The 16,714-nt window shown below is 33.2% G+C and overlaps 1 protein-coding gene across 10 annotated transcripts in view; it reads right to left on the bottom strand.

Annotated features, from left to right (window-relative positions):
* Positions 1 to 16,714, bottom strand: part of CNKSR2 (connector enhancer of kinase suppressor of Ras 2) — a 257,543-nt gene that overhangs the window by 117,250 nt on the left and 123,579 nt on the right. For 5 of the 10 annotated variants that reach the window (XM_070603408.1, XM_070603409.1, XM_070603412.1 and 2 more), the window contains exon 9: positions 3,398 to 3,544. The exons of the other annotated variants lie outside the window; for them this stretch is intronic. In XM_070603408.1, the coding sequence (XP_070459509.1) occupies positions 3,398 to 3,544 (147 nt within the window). The remainder of the gene's footprint in view (positions 1 to 3,397; positions 3,545 to 16,714) is intronic. 10 annotated transcript variants of the gene reach the window in all.

The following is a 16,714-nucleotide window of genomic DNA, read 5'->3' as shown; positions in this document are numbered from 1 at the left end:
GAATAAAAATTCTATCTCAGGTAAAACACCTCTACTATTTATAAATGGGTGCAGATGACAACAGAATTCAAATCCAGATTAAATCTGCTTATAGCATTTGGCTAAAGTCTTTCAGTTCTATTGCAAAGTGTTTAAGAAACCAGGAATTTAACAGAAGAGGTGCCAAATTTCATGAAATGTACTAATGAAATTGCTCTGTGAGCATGAAATTGAATTGTATGCTTTTGTTTATTTGGCTATAATTCCATGAACGATTTTCAAAAGAAAATCCAAATCAAAATTCATCATTGCCGTTAATAAGAGAAGTTACGATTCTTTTAAAATATTTTAGAAAGAAAACTTCTACTTCAATTAAAATGTGGTATTCCTTAACAATCTTCTATCTTAGGCTTTGTTTTATTTGTGTAGGTATAAATTAATTACTTATTAGTTTAAAAAATAATTATTCCTTACGTTAGAATAAAGTTGCTCTTCTTTTAAGATGCATGTATTAGTGCCTACCTCCATACTACCCAAACTTTGCCATATTTTATCTGAAAATACTACTAGGTAAATTAAGCCTGGTATAGAGGAAGAAAAAGATGAAATAGACTCATTGAGTTAAATAAATGCCACTCTGTTTCTTTTAGTGACCTCTATTTTAAATAATTCTTAGTAGACTACTGGTATACCTTATGAAAAAAGAATAATCTAATGTCCAATTCTTCAGATTTGAACACTGAAGATTTATATTTAGGTGAGTTAATGGGCATTTTAGCTCCAAAGTATTTGTACACATACCAGAAGGAAGAATACAATAAGAATGGTACTTGTGTTCTGCACAGAGGATTGTTGCTACATTAAGCACTTAGTGCTTCACATCTGAGGTCCTTTCCTAGCCACTATGAAAAACATGTGGCCTCAGGCAAAGTCACAAAGGAATCCAAAACTCCCTGCAAGATCTCATTCCACTATTTTGTTGACTTTACCCCCTCTTGAGGCAGTCTACCTTCAATCTCCAGACCCTAGTACCCTCAGGTTTTGTTCATCTTTGGCTGTATCAAAATATACGTTCTATAAAATTTCTGACCAGTTTCCATTAGGCTTCTGGTGTCTCTGCATTTTAGCACAGGCCAAAGCTTTAAGATCAAGGAAGAACACTGTAAGGGTACAATTTCAGGTCTGCAAAATAGACCCCAGGGAGATTTGGTGGTGGTGGTGTGGTATGTTACAGCACTCATCCACTGCCCTTACTCCTTGTTCTACCACCACTAGGAAGTATTTAATGAAAACTAATACTCTTCCTCCTACTGGGTAAAAAGTCAACCATTGAAACAATTTTTGAAGAAGGTGAAAGCAGGTTTTTCCCCCTCAATAGTACTGTTTATCTATAAGGGGTCGAGCTTGGACAATACATTTTAGGTGAACTAAATTCAGTTGAAATAACACAAAAAATGAGCACTTATGTAATGCTGATTTTCTTTTTTCTGATTTCAGCATTCTGAAAAGGTAAATTAACAAATATACTCAGAGTAACTGAATACACAATGAGGAATAAATATAATTAATGATCCGACGAGGCACATTTCTTGGCATTTACGAATGCACCTAGAAATGGTGCCCTAAAAATCTACTATAATTATATTATAACTAAAGAATGATGTGAGATAATTTTAAAAATTAAAGTCTTTATTCTCTGGCTTTGAACAGATACACCAAATGTATGTGTAGCAAAGAAGAAATGTTGCTCTTTCAATTATTTCAGCATTTTATATAAAAGCGGTTCTTAACTGGATACTGTCATTACCTTAATTCTCTAGTTTGTGCTTGTGGAAAAGAATCTAAAAAGGGACCAAATTATCAATTTAGTTTTTAGAGATATTCCCTTAGAGTTTATGAATCAACAAGAAACTAGTTTCTTTTGGTGTTCAACATGAAATAGAAGGGACTAGAGAGAAGTTGTTAAATTTAACTATACATATATAGACAAGAAAACCTAATGACTGAAAGTGTGGGCCTCCTCTTGAGTTCCCACCTCTCCAATTTGAAGAAGGATGTTTGGGGATGGCGTGTCAATAGGAAACTACAGAGTGGAACAACAAAGCAACTTATAATGCAGCAAGAAAATAAAATGATGTGATGGGAAAGTCTGATCGGCTAACCTACGACTTAATGAAGCAAATACTGAACCCTGAACTTTAATGATCACCAACAATCTTTGATAATAAACATACTGCAAGTCAAATGTATTTGAACATAGTAATATAGTTTTACGTATATTCATTTGAAAAACAGATTCACATTAAAAATTTAAAGACCTTAATGTTAGAACACTTTATATGTTTTTATGTTATTTCAGTATAATGCAACTTTGAGGCCAATAAGTAGTAAAGTTTAAACAAGGAGAAATCATTATAATCTATAAGACCCTTCAATGTGTAATGGAGTATTTAGGGTTTTATGGAAAAAAAATCTAAGAACGGTATAACATATTAATATAAAATTTATTAACAATTTACATAGTGCTAACAATGGTATTTTCATATATTGCTTTTCTTTTTAATCTGAACAATGGACAATGTTCTGTGTCAATGGGTAATTTAAAATTTTAAAAATTAGACTTCTAAGAAAGGTAATAGTGTCCTATTTTAAAAATGCAGGTTTTGTGAAGGACAAAAATTTCTTCTATGTGTTTATAGATTATATCCTGACTGAAATGGAAGAAAACATATCACTTCCTTATCTTTCATCAATCAGAATCATATTTTTATAACCTCCTAGATAACTGTGCTTCTTAATGAACGTAATTTATCAACAGCCAGAGTAATCTTTTAGAGTGATGTTTCACGATGAAGAAAAATGCAGAAATTCTAATGCAACAATTTCCCTATTTTTGCTACCCTACAGAGTAGAACAGAGACAAATGATCAGTCTGGAGAAATGTAGTAAGGACATTTTAATTATTATCTAAAACTTCCTTAACCTGCTGTTTATAAATAACTATTACTATCTTATGATCTGATTTAAAAGAATTCTATAAACTATCATCTAGTTTCTGCAAGAAGTGTATGCAAGTATAACTTTCAAATAGAAGATTATATCACAAAATAAACCTCTCATTTTCATTTCTGTCCGTATTTTGGCTTGAAATAGCTTGTGGTTTTTTGGAATTATGCTTTAAATGTTTAGAAAATAAGGCAGAGTTCTTTATCATTTGGATTTTAGTTATAGTAACTTTCAGATTTCATCACAATTAAGCCTATTAGGATAAGCTGTGAAGAGATCATTTCACAAACAAATTTTCAAAAGCATACAAGATTAATCCATATGCTGCTGAGATGAGGCACAATAAAGAAGCATTACTGAGATAATCTATGGCTAAAATGATGGTGTATGACTTATGATTAAGCTTCATTACCTGCAGAGCAAGGGGCTTCCATCTCATATTTTTCAGTAAAGCTGGTGCTGAGGTAAGCATGCTCTGAGGTCGCTTTTTCAAAGTTAAGATAACACCACTCGGGTCCTCTCGTAGTGCATTCACCAAATTTTTCAACTGCCACCCCACCTGGTAACCAGCAAAATCATTACAATAAAATTGAGGTACAGTATTCAAAGATTTAATGTTCTCCCCCTTTAATAAGATTAGTTAAAAAAAAAAAGAAAGAAAGAAAATCACATCATTGGTGTATCATCCTATCAATTTTCAGGAGATATATACTCAAGAAAGAAATTTTATCTTTGATTAACCATATTATTGCATTAGAGTCCATATCATCATGAGATAACATAATGGACATTTACCACGTCAAAGCAGAGACTAAAGCGGTATCCTACCAATGGAGTAATTTAGAACTTAAAGAAATTATGTCATTATCAATGCTGTGCAAGGTCTAGATCCAAGCTCTGTTCACAAACACATTTTAAAAATCCGCATGCCTGAAAACAAGGATTTGGCAATGTCCTGAGCTTACAAACTACACTACGTGCTTTCTCATCACCATCTTTTAGAGATATGTGGTACAAGTGTCTCTAAATTAGACTGACATTATACTACCAATAGCTGGTATGGACACACCAAGGCAACATTCTGATGCACAGAAGACAGCATCAATAAAATAAACCTTTTACCATGCTATAAAGATAGAACGAAAAATGACAAGGTAATACTACTCCAATGCAGCAGCTACTGGAAATGTGTTCCAAATGACCCTATAAATTTAAAATATAATGTGCTAAATTTAATGAAGCCATTTTATTTGAATATCACCTCAAAACATATTGTATAATTAAACCAAAGTACTTGATAAATGTCCTGAAACTTGGTTCAACTGTTATCCATGTTAAACTACTTCTCTCATCCTTTTAAAATTTTAAACATAGAATAATTTTTCTTATTTTGCTTTTAAGATGGACTAGCTATGTAGTTATCAGGCAACTGAAATCCTAGAACTATGCTTTAAAGAAACACGTTAAAAATATCTATTACTCCAAGGTTTAAAAAAATACATTTTATATTGAAAAGAGAGAAGAACCTTTTATCCCAATTCTAATGGATTAGAATTTTCCAAGATCTGTTATATAAATACATTGGGTCAAAATTCATCTTGGATTGCAAGCAGGATTTAGCAAATGGTCTCAACAGCAATCTAGTTTCTTCCTAGGCACCCAAGTGAAAGGGAATGGATGCCTTTGTTATTCATCATGTCTTTGCCTGGAAGATAATGCTCAAGCTGGAAAGAATGAGCACTTCCACCAAAAGAAGCACAGATTCCCAAAGACTAGGATGAAGAGTTATGCTGGACTGCAGCCACTGTAGGATAATGGGAGACTTTGGTTTATATAATGAGTGAGCATTCATTTAAATTATAACCTCTACTATAGCTGAACTGAGTGATGGTGAAGAGAAAGAGGACAAAAAAGCAGCAAGACATTATAATGCTTAAAACCTTAGAGGTCCCAGGTATGAACCAAAATGATCATTATGACACCTGCCTAACTCGAATAAGAGGCTGCCAGCTAAAAAAAAAAAATCACCTTAGTGTGGATCAAGTACAATAATGCAACTGGTCAAATGTCTCCCGTTATATTTAAGTGGGGACTATTAAGTGCTCAAAGGTACATTACATTGATTCTGATTCCTCTGATAGCTAAGTAGTGTCCCTAAAGCCATTTCTTTAAGTCAAGAGTCAAAGCAAAATGAGTTCAAATCCAAGTGTTCATTTTGCTTGCCAAAAAAATATGCAAGCAGATTTTTGAATTCCAGGTTTGGAGGGAGAAAATGTACTGTTTATACAGAGTTTATGAAAACTTATTAACCATAACTACATTTTACTATTAATTTTATTTATTCAAATAGTTGCTAACTATGCTAAAGAAGTTAATGACAGCCCTATCTTTCTTTCAGCACATCTATCCTTGAAAATGAATTACACATTGATTTCTATCCACCAATTTCTTTACATTTTATTCCATGATGTGATCATTGTGGCTAGTTGAAACATTTTAAGGCTAGATGATGTTTTCCTGTGTAATGTTCAGTGCAATTTGATTCATCCTATTCTTTCACACTTCCTCTATGCTCTTTTCGAACACACAATTTCAAAAAATAAAATTGTTTTTCCATGAGAAAATGCAATTGTTTTTTGATGAGAAAGTATTAATTTGGTTGGATTTTAATTTTATAGCTGAATGCTATTTAATGGAAGAAAATTATATAATTTTACTACTTTTTAATCAGCCTTCCCACTCACTGACTTAACATTAACAATATTTTAAACAAAAGTAAACAAATATGCATCAAGATCTATATTTCTTTGGCTCTCAAATTCTACTTCCACTACCATAACGAATTGACTGGATAAAAGTATAGAGATAAATGTGTAACATGTATGACGTAGTACTGTTTAAACTAATCAAAAATTGTACATTATGTAAATATCCATTAGTAAAGGATACAAAAATTGTTGTGTGGTAATAAGTTTCAAAATAGCAAATGCAATTCAATCCACTTTCGTAAAAAAATTCATAAATATATAAAATATAGGAAGATATACAACACCATTCACAGTGGTTACATTAAAGGGGAGTGAAGACTACAATATATATTTTCTTCTTTATACTTTTATTTCTCGAACTTTTGGCAAGAAGCCTAAATTATTCTTATAAACAATATCAACAAAATAAATGGACCTAGTCCGTGAATAGTGAAATTCCAGTTAGAAAATCATGAAGTTTATGAATTTCCTAATTAGGACTGTTTGTTATGGATGGAAAATTTCTACATAAAGTACAGAACCAGAAAGACAACTCTATTTAAAACAGTAAAAGGTAGTGATGGGGAAATCATATCTGCTCTGTGCATTACACTGTTAGATGATTAGCAAAAGAAAAACAAATTTATTACTCAGCTGTGCTCAATAAGTCAAGAACTACATTATCTGTTGATTTTTGATTCAACGAATGATTTCAGCAGATACCTCACTTAAGTCAGGTTCATGTAGAAATCATTGAATGGGAACAAAGCTGGCTGAGTAATTCACAGCCTATTCGTAACATTTTTCTCAATAACATAGGTAGATTTTAGCTATATTAGTCCCATCCCAGTACTTGTATACACATAAATAGCAACTAGACATTATGCTTCTCATTCAAATAGTCCTTTTTTACTGAGTCCTTTCTCAAACTCCCTAATTTGGATCATTTCTTCATTAGTTTCTGTCTTCTCTACAACATATACTTCTTAAAAGTTGTCCCTATTTATTGGGTTCTACTATATTCTATTCAAGGGCAATTACGACATGATCCTAGAGCTCCAGGAAAAATGATTCCCAGCTCTGGTTCTAAGATACCCTAACGTATCTTCAGCCATATAATGCAGTGTAGTGGATTCTTGAAATTAATTTATTTCTGTTTATTGAGATACTCATGGTTGACAGATTATAGGGGGAAACAAGTAGACGCTATGATAAAATGAGGTTAAGTATGTGTGTTACAACTTCAGGAAATTTGGAAGCCCCCGTGCTATGAACTAAATGCAATGGTACACACATGTCAAAACAGGTAAAATATATTAAGGCAGGTTCATCATTTTTCAAGATTAGTTTTCCATTTTATCATTTAAGTTTCTTGCTAGAGTTTTAAAATATTAAGTGTGACAGACCTGAATTAGAAACCAGGTGAGGATATAATAGTATGAAGAATGATAGCAAAATATTCTTTACATTGGCTGCAATAAAAGTCTATATACTAGGAGATACAGGGAGTTTTGAAAGAAGGAAGAGGGGATCCTACTGGCCACTAATGTAAGAGTTTAATCCACTAATATGGGAAGGAATTAAATAAGGTAAAAAATTTTAAGAGATAATGGGTTAAGGATACATACAAAGAAAAACACTCTAACAATCAAAGACATCCAAAAAAGAATTGGCTGACTTGTGAAATAGTGAACTCAATACCAAGAGATGTTTAAATATTCTTGTACAGGCTAAATGATTAGATTTCCAAAGTCACAATACATTACAACTTTAATACACAGAATGGGTAGGAAAATGCAAATAGATCATATGACAACAGATTAGCTTGAATAAAGGAATGTGGTCCTGATACATCTTGGATTACTTGTCTTCCACCTTTTCTTCCTCCTGACAACCAATAAATGTAGGTGTCTCCTTTAGGCTAAGTGTCAGACCCGTTTCTAACATTTCAAGCTGTCTTCTTATAATAACCTCTTCTCTTCCCAGAGCTTCACTAATAATTTTCTGCACATCACTCTCAAATCTTTCTAACCATCCCTGCTTCCTACCAAGAACTCTAGTGACATATTTACAATACTTAGTTCATCCTCATCCATACTAATAGCTACTGAATTATCAAGCACTAGTAATTCACTATGCTAGGTTCTTCCAAACTATATTACATTCCTTTTACATATATTTTCATTCTTACAATAGTCCTATGAGGTAAACTATTAAACCCATTTTCTATGTGAAGAAACAGAAGCAAAAAGAGATTAAGTTTTCTTGGCCAAGATTACAAATACAGTAAGTGGCAAAGCCAGAATTCACATTCAAGTCTGCTTCTAAAGCACAAGGTACTATGAGAGCAACCATCCTCCCCTAAATATCCCATTGGTAGTTCAAATGAATGCAACACTTTAAAAATCAAACTCATTACCTCCCCGCTCTCATTCAACAGCAACAACAAAAAGTTCCCCGTTATCCTCTCAAGTTATGCAGTATGGAGTCACCTGACTGTTCTTCCCCCTTTTTAATCCATGTCCTAAAGAATAGATCCTAGCAACTAATGCCTCTTCTTACTGCCTTAGTTCTGGCTTGGGTACCTGATTGCTAGACTTAAGAGTCCTAACTGGCCTTTCTGCTTCTAGTCTTTTGCAGCTTCAAAGTATTGCTACAGGGTAAATGTTCTTCCCATCAAAACCTTTGAAAAGTTCTCCAAAGGCTCAACCAAAGAATCAATTCCTTAAATAGGACCTTCATCAATATGGCCATAGCTGCCTCCTATTGTTTCTCTTTTATTGTGGCTCCCAAACTTTATCATGTTACAATCACCTGGAAGCCTCGTTAAAACAGATCGCTGTGTTTTAACCCTATTTTTGATCTAGCAGGTCTGAGGTGGTGCCCTAGAATTTGCATTTTCCCCCCAAGTTCCCAAGTGATGCTGATGCTACTAGTCTGGGAACCACAGTTTGAGAACCACTGTACTAGACGACAAGGTTCTTAAAGGCAGTGATTCACCTCTATCTAGAATATTTTAGGTATTTGTTTTTAAGACTAGATATTACAACTTAGAAAATCAGTATTTACCATGTGCCTTTCATGTGGCATGGATACAGTGGTGAATGAAGCAGTCTGTGCCTCATTAAAGAGCATGAGGAGGAGAGATGAGCAGGTGAATAAACATTTACAATAACGAGAAGTACTTCAATAGGGTGAATAGAGGTGCAACGGGAGCCCCCAAAAGGGTCATCTAACCCATTCTTGAGGGTTCAGAGAAGGCTTCCTATTAGTTTAAGCTGAATTTCTTATGAGTTGGACAGGTGAAGGGGATGTGAAAGTTGAGGAAGCCAAGAAAGCTGTGAGACAAAGCATCACTAGTTTGAGCAACTTTCAGTAGTTCAGCATGGGTGGAAGAAGTGATGGAGTAAGTATATGTTCTCAAACACTGTGCTTTTCTCCTCGGCCATGTCTTTGCAAATACACTCTTCCTTCAGCTTGTAATTTTTCTCCCACCTATACAATCTTACCTATCCATAATGACTCATACTAAATACAACATCCATCATAAAGCCTATTACAGCTACAATCTTATTTTCCTCATGTGAATATCATGGCACACTTTCTCGTGGCATTTTCCATGCACTGCCTATTATAGTTATATATTTTTACTCACTCCCCTCTTCTCCACCTATCCTCATAAAACTGAATTTTGAGGGGTTTTTTTTGAGAAGAAAAACTGAGTCTCATTTGTCTGGATATATCTGCAATCAATAAGGTGCCTTATAAAATGGTAGACAATCAGTATTTGTTAATAACTTAACTAACAAGATGATACGGTGACGAGAATATAAATGTTTCAGAGACAATAATGTGCCTTGAAACTCCAAAGGGAGTTTAGTTTTGTATGTAAAACCATGATGTAGTATTAAATTTTTCTCTAAATGTAATATACTCGATAGTAAAGCTGTAAGACATTCTTTACTGCAAATTACCAAGTAAACTTTCTTATAAATGAACATTTGAAAAAAAATAGTATTTATATCTTGGGTACGCCAGACCTAAAGTCTTAGTGATGTGATTATGACTAGGAATATAACAGTGGATATACTTCTTATTTGTCACAGAAAAGTTTTGTTTTATCATACACATTATATAAACACTGTCAAGAAGGATTTTCCAGAAAACTATTTTGTAGTGGTTGCAAAGAGTCCAAGTTTTTCTTTTTCAATATTTTAAAAAAATATTTCATTCACATTAAGCTCATGGGCTGGAACGAACCTTTTAAAAACCACCGTATGCATCTTATACAAAATAAATCTTATTATTAGCTAATGATATGTTTTTCACATATGCTGAACCACTAACATTATCTTCCTGAATGTCCAAGGAGGCAAAAGTCAGTGTCTCCAAGCAATGGCAAGTCATACCACTTACTTTTTATATGTAATCCCCAATTTGTACATTGAAATGTATTTTATATACAACACAAACAGGATGAAAATTTCCCAAGTGTTAAAAGCCAGAGGTTCTGCTTTCTTGTGGAAGGGGCTTGTAATTGCTTTGATCAGGCTGAAGCAGACACCAGGGGTTGCTGGTGAAGGGCAACATAAATGGGCAGGTCCTTGGACAATGGGTTGACCAGATTTAGTGCATAAGAGGCTTTGGGGGTGGTGCTGAAGAGATGAGAAGTTTCCTTTGCTCTTGGTACATAGATGGAAGAAGTTGTCTCTGACCTCTTTAGGACTTGCCCTAGCTTATCTGATTTCCAAACAACAACTGGTAAATTATTTGACCAACATATGAAAAGAATTTCTGCTCTATGGTCCCAAGTAGCCTAAGTTACAAATAAGCATAAAGGTAAGAACTTAAGCCTATCAACCCAGACCTTCTTTACCTTTGCCACAGCTGTATACGGAGTTACGAGAGAGCATCTCTATACCTACAGGCAGGAAGACAGGACATTTCTAAAAATATTTTCAAAGTTATTATCCTTCACAAGACAAAGCAACAGATTCATTAACATTTACACATGCTCCTGTGTATACACACGCTCTTACTCTACAGGTTGTAACATATAAAGGATACCTCTTCATAAAGGAAATTTCAGAGACTTGAGATATGCCTATATGAATGTCTGATGATATGAGTCATGCTATATGAGACTTAACTCAATACACAACCCATCATGCTGCAACTAATGACCATGTCTCTGCCAAATTTCTTTATAATGTTCTGTTCCTTTGCATTACTAAAAAGTTACTGAAATATCTTGAGAAATGCAATATTTTACACCCATGACTGCCTCTTTCTTTAGTAAAACAAGCTGTGTGGAGGAAATGTCATACAATTATAAACATTTTACAAGTAATGAATTTTGATATACAGTATCTTTCAAAGATCCTAAAACTACTAAATCTTGAGTACCGATCTACAAACTTCACCTTCACCTAAATTTATTTTTCCACAAAATACTAATGAGAAAGTCTTACAATATTATACTATAGTATATTTGGAGATATCCTAATTTTGCTCTTCCACAGTAGATTCATTAATTTACTGACTAGAAATAGAATTACCCATGGTTCAAATATAAAGGAATATAAGCTTAAAGGTATGCACTTGGTTAAGCAACTAAATGCAAAAAAAGTGAGTGATCTTAAATTCCAGCATGGAACAATTTAAATAGGTAATTCAGAGTATTTAGAAATGTCCCAAGGTGTAGCTATTTTAAATAAAACCTCAGTATTGATATTTTTACAAACATGTTGAGAAGACACAATCTTGGGAGAAGATAAAAGGAACAAGCATTTAAAAAGAAGAAATATGAGAATTAAAAGTTTTATTTTTATTAGGGGAAAAACTCCACAAGGCTACATCTTTTTCATTGAGCCACTCTTCATCTCACATCCTCCTTAACTTTAAAAGGCACTTATCCAATGAAATAAGACTACATCAAAGCACTTGTTTTTTTAAGGCATTTGTTTTTTATGTGGCTTAATTTTACTGTAAAACTTGGACCATACTGAGCTGTTCACAATTTCAATTTACATGTTTTATACCTAATATTTTCATGTGAATTTCACATAGTCATGTATATAATGTGTGTATTATATTAAAGAGAAAGCACAGAGAACATAATTTCCCACTGCTAAAGGTGGATAGGGAGTCCAAGAGAGAAAGCCAACTCAAGTACTACAAGTACTGCATGTACACCACCTTCCTGGAGTCTTTTTCTCCATAACCAAGAAGTTCTGAGGGCTAAATCAGAATTTATTGATTGGCTCATGAGGAAGCTCAGAGGAGGAAGAAAATAGTAATCATAATTTTTTCCTTTAAGTTTTATGAATCATCTTCATAGTTTTCACCAAAGGTGATACAGTTCCATATCCTATTTCTTGCATTATCTCCTGTTACCAATCACTTATAGTAACTGCAGCCTTTGTATCACTGATGTCTCTGCTTCTGTGGCAAGCTGATTAAAAAACTGTGGGAATAGTTTAGCATCTTGAACATATAGCTCTCCTTCCCTTCTTCCATTTCAATATGGTATTCGGTAATGTTGCAGTCTCTGCAGGCCAAAGGTTTATTTTGGAGCTTCATGGTTTACATTCTATAGTATATGCTACATAAAACCAAATCAAAGCCAATTTTATTTTTATTTCATCATCATTCATTGTGTCTTTTAATTTCTCCAAAGGATAGAACTGATTGAGTCTGAAAGCCTCTGCTGAGAGAGATGGAGGAGGAAGACAATCACATCACAGTCAAAGGCTATGGGGGTGAATCTTTGATCATATCATGGAACCTCATTCCCCCAAAAATCAGTAACATATTTTAAAATAACCATAATAATACAGGTTTCTTGCTAAAATTTTTATAAAGATATTTACATGGGTTAAACTTTAAAACAATTTTGTATTTCCATACATTTGAAAATTATTACATTTCAGTCATTCCTTCCTATACTGTATTTATGTTCTTCTTGCAAAGACACTGTAAATATCTGCATTTTAAAATACAAAGAACAGTCCTAGTCACCAAAGCTAAGGGATGAAACAAAGCACTGTTATCTAAAAATCTCATTTATAAGAATTCTGAGAAAGAATAAAGAAAACATCTATACTTATGAAAAATATCATGCTTAAATTTAATTTAGGAATCCAAATTTAAAAAGTAATTAGGACATAACCAAAACTCTAGTATTCAAAAAGTAACATGCTTAAAAATTTATGACTTTGCTATGAATAATCTTTATAACGTCATTTATTGGTAGACATTTAACAAAGATAGGCTTATTCGAAAATACTAACAAATATTGCAATGGATGTCTATATTTACCAAAACAAAACCAAAGCATGTGTACACATGTATATATATAGCTAAATAAACAGCATTCTAAAGTTTTATTAATAAAAAATTTTAGTTTAAGAACTTCTATAATGGCTGTAAATACTTTCAATGTAGAAGTTACCTTTAGAAATCATTTTATCAGAAATCTAACAATTCAGACAAAAAAGGTAGCTCAACGTCAGCTCTAAATGGGGCCATCGTGACCTCTCTCTGTCATTTCTCCCAATTTAAAAAATCCTTTAGTGCCCAGTATTAGAGTAATACGATGAGAGAAAATGTTAAAGTAATCAGTGGCTACATTACCTACAATTTTAGCCACCATGCCGATCAGAATGTTAATTTAGTGGATGAAACCTGTATTTGAATCCTAGGGCTAAATAACTTAAAAAGAATTTAAGATTATTATCATTATCTCTTGAATTTCCTATTTTTATGGTGCTCTAACGTGTTTCCCTTTCATGCAATAATTTTTTGTCTTCATCAGGCAGTTAAACGTTATCACTAATAGCCCAGCCCTACTACAGACAGCAAGTGGATTAGGCAGTTGTGACTGGCCGACTTCTGCCTTTTTGAAGGAAGAAAAGGGCTGCATTTATTGATACTGATTTGCAAATGAGTCACACACTTAATAAGCAAGAGTAGGTAAGAACATCAGCCAATAGATACATTTTAAACATACAAAATAGTTACTTATAAGGAAACCTTTTTAAATTCCATGTAAAATAACTAGATGATATTAACTGTATGTTGACACTGTAAGACATATTCCAGTAATAAAAATAGAGTAACCATTTTTAAAGTAATTACTCTTTTCCTGGTGAAGCTAGTAAGAACTGCGTAAATAAGAAAGAAACAAATCAAGATGCAGAAATCTGCAAAGAAAATAAATTTAATAGGAAGTTACCATTATTAAGGCATCACACAACTTATCTCCTTTATATAAGACTTAAGATAATAAATTTTAGTTTGATAACAGAAAAATCATGAAATATTATATTGGATAATAATGAATTGATTTCTCTAGGCAAAATACAGTTTATATCAATACGCAGCACTTCAAAACCAGTTTCCACACATTCTCATCGCCTCCACAATGTTCAACGTAAAATAAAAGAAAAAAATCAACAATCATCTCATAAACTACCCACTTTATAAGGTAGAATCTGATAAAATAGTAACTGTCTCTTCATTTTTTTCCTTTGAAAACAGAACAATTCACGTGTTCTGTTTTAGAATACCAATTTCTTAGAATCCTAACAGTTATTTTATGATATTATCATAACCATTTATTAAGTAATATGTTAAAAACCATGCTAATATATTTAATCTGTACTCCAGCAACATGTGTTTACAGGAATAAGATATAGGGTGCACCAGAAATACTGCTATTTGAGGTCTCAATATTTTGGGTATAAGGAATTATCAGATACTTTCTCCCTTGAGAAAGGAGAACAGAAGAAAATAGGCAAGAATAAGAAAAAAACTGAACGAGGTGAAGAATGGAGGAAAAATAGTCAAGTGAGAAGATATGAGGATGGTAAATGAAAGGAGAAAAAAATAGAATTAGAAGTGAAATCTAAAAAAGACAACAATTTAGTAAATTAAAAAAGAGAGAGAGAGAGAGAGAGAACACATCTGATGTTAGCCAGTATCATAGTATTGATTCCACTCAATGAGCTGCTCTTTCCTGCTGAAGTCCAGGGATGGGGTGGTGGGGTGAGAGGGAGGGAAAGGCTGGGCTTTAATGGGTCACCACACTCTCCATCCATTCTGATTCGATTAGCTTCCCCTTAGAACAAATTCTCCTTTTGTTCTGGGGCTAAAGGAACAAGAGGGTGAAGACAGAATCAAAAATGAGACTAGAGTGAGAATATGAGAGAGAATATAGGAGAAACCTTTGAGAATTATATAAATGAAGTTAGAATGATCTTTCCAGATGACGCATAGTCCTTCAATTTGTTCCCTTCCCCCTGCTCCTCTGCCATCACCTGCAAGTCTTGTTCGACAATGTTTACCATTTGGAGGGTAACAAAAACCACTAGCTTACAATACTCATCTTCCATCTCTCACTAACCAATGTCCAACAGCCTCACTATTTACTGCAGTCTATCTTCTTCTTGACTATCCAAACCTGGGTATGTCCCATTTCAGTAGCCTTTATAGCCACATCTATTAAACCATTTCTTGCAAGAATGCTGTCAGCAGGCTCCCAGAAGACTTTTAAAAATAATAGTGAATATGTTTTATTTACATAAAATAAAAGGAAATTTTTCCAAATGCTGGATTCAACCATCACATATGCCACTCACATATGCCAATCAAATGATATTCCTAAGAAGAAAATATCTGTTTTTAGTATGGAATTTTTAGAACACTTACATGCCAAAAACATGAAATTTTACAGATTCATTAGGAATATGCCCAAATAGATTTAATAACTATAAATAGTCTCATCAGCTAAAAAAACGTGTTAAAAGTGCATCATGAGGGCAGACTTGCTGTTTCAAACTATGCCGAGGTATCTCTCAGAGAGAGGGATGTAGTGGCAGATGAAGTGGAAAAAAATCTTGGGAGATTCCAGCAGCCTTTGAAGAGTTGGATCTTCACTGGCGGGGAAGACATGCAATAGGACTCAGTCTGCTTTGCTTGGATGTTCATGATTTTTTCTTCTTCCTACCTGGTAGCCACAGTTTCTCAGCCACAGAAGTATGTTGATTTGAAAAGCTTAAAAGCCACTTATAATAAAGAATATAGCAACATGAAAAAGGACATAAAACTTCCAGTTTCATTTCAAATAAGAAAATATATTTTTTAAAAAAGAGCAAACTAGAAATACACACATCTAATTGGACATCTTGAAGATATACCATACCAGCAATTTCAAAAAATCATTTTTGAATTCATTTGTGATTCATTCAACTTTCTCAGACTCTTAGGGAAAAATTTCAAATTGCTTTTCTATGTATTTTAAAATAAGAAAAGTTATCGGCTTTTATATTGTACATTACCACATGTAGCAGAATAAAATTTTAGAACTATAAAAAAATACTTACTGGGCTAATAACGTTCAAAATACAAGATTAAATATTACTCTTTTCATTAATGAGTCTAAACTGGTATAGAATAATATTGGCAATATCTCACTGTTCTGGTAAATTAATTACTGGATTAAAAAATAACATTAAATATGTATTTCAAATATATTAAGCTGTATTTTAATGTAACTATTATATCATAACCAACCCCTTATATCCCTGTTAATAAATATAGGGATAGAAGGGATAATTGCAGACTACAAATAATTTATACTTGTTTCAACTAATTTATCTACCTACCAAACCTGACCTTTCACAGTAACAAAACCCACAAAATTTCCATTTCACCACGTGTATATATCGTCTAGTAAGAAGTTAAAAGCACTGTAGAGATCACAATGCAAGCAACAGCAAGGAAAAGAGGGCAAAGTAAGCTGCATTTAATGAAATGTACCATTCTTGCACAAATATGCCTCTCACTCGAACACAAAGAAGAAAATCTGGTAATTGATCACATTATTAAGGAAGGCTACTTTCATGGAATTCAATGTATTTTCAGAGAATGTTTCTATTATCATCCAAAATCAATTTCTAAATTATAATAGCAGTCTGCCA

Source organism: Equus przewalskii, chromosome X, assembly GCF_037783145.1.
Source record: "Equus przewalskii isolate Varuska chromosome X, EquPr2, whole genome shotgun sequence".
Lineage (NCBI taxonomy): Eukaryota > Metazoa > Chordata > Mammalia > Perissodactyla > Equidae > Equus > Equus przewalskii.
This window is presented reverse-complemented; position numbering and strand designations above follow the sequence as displayed.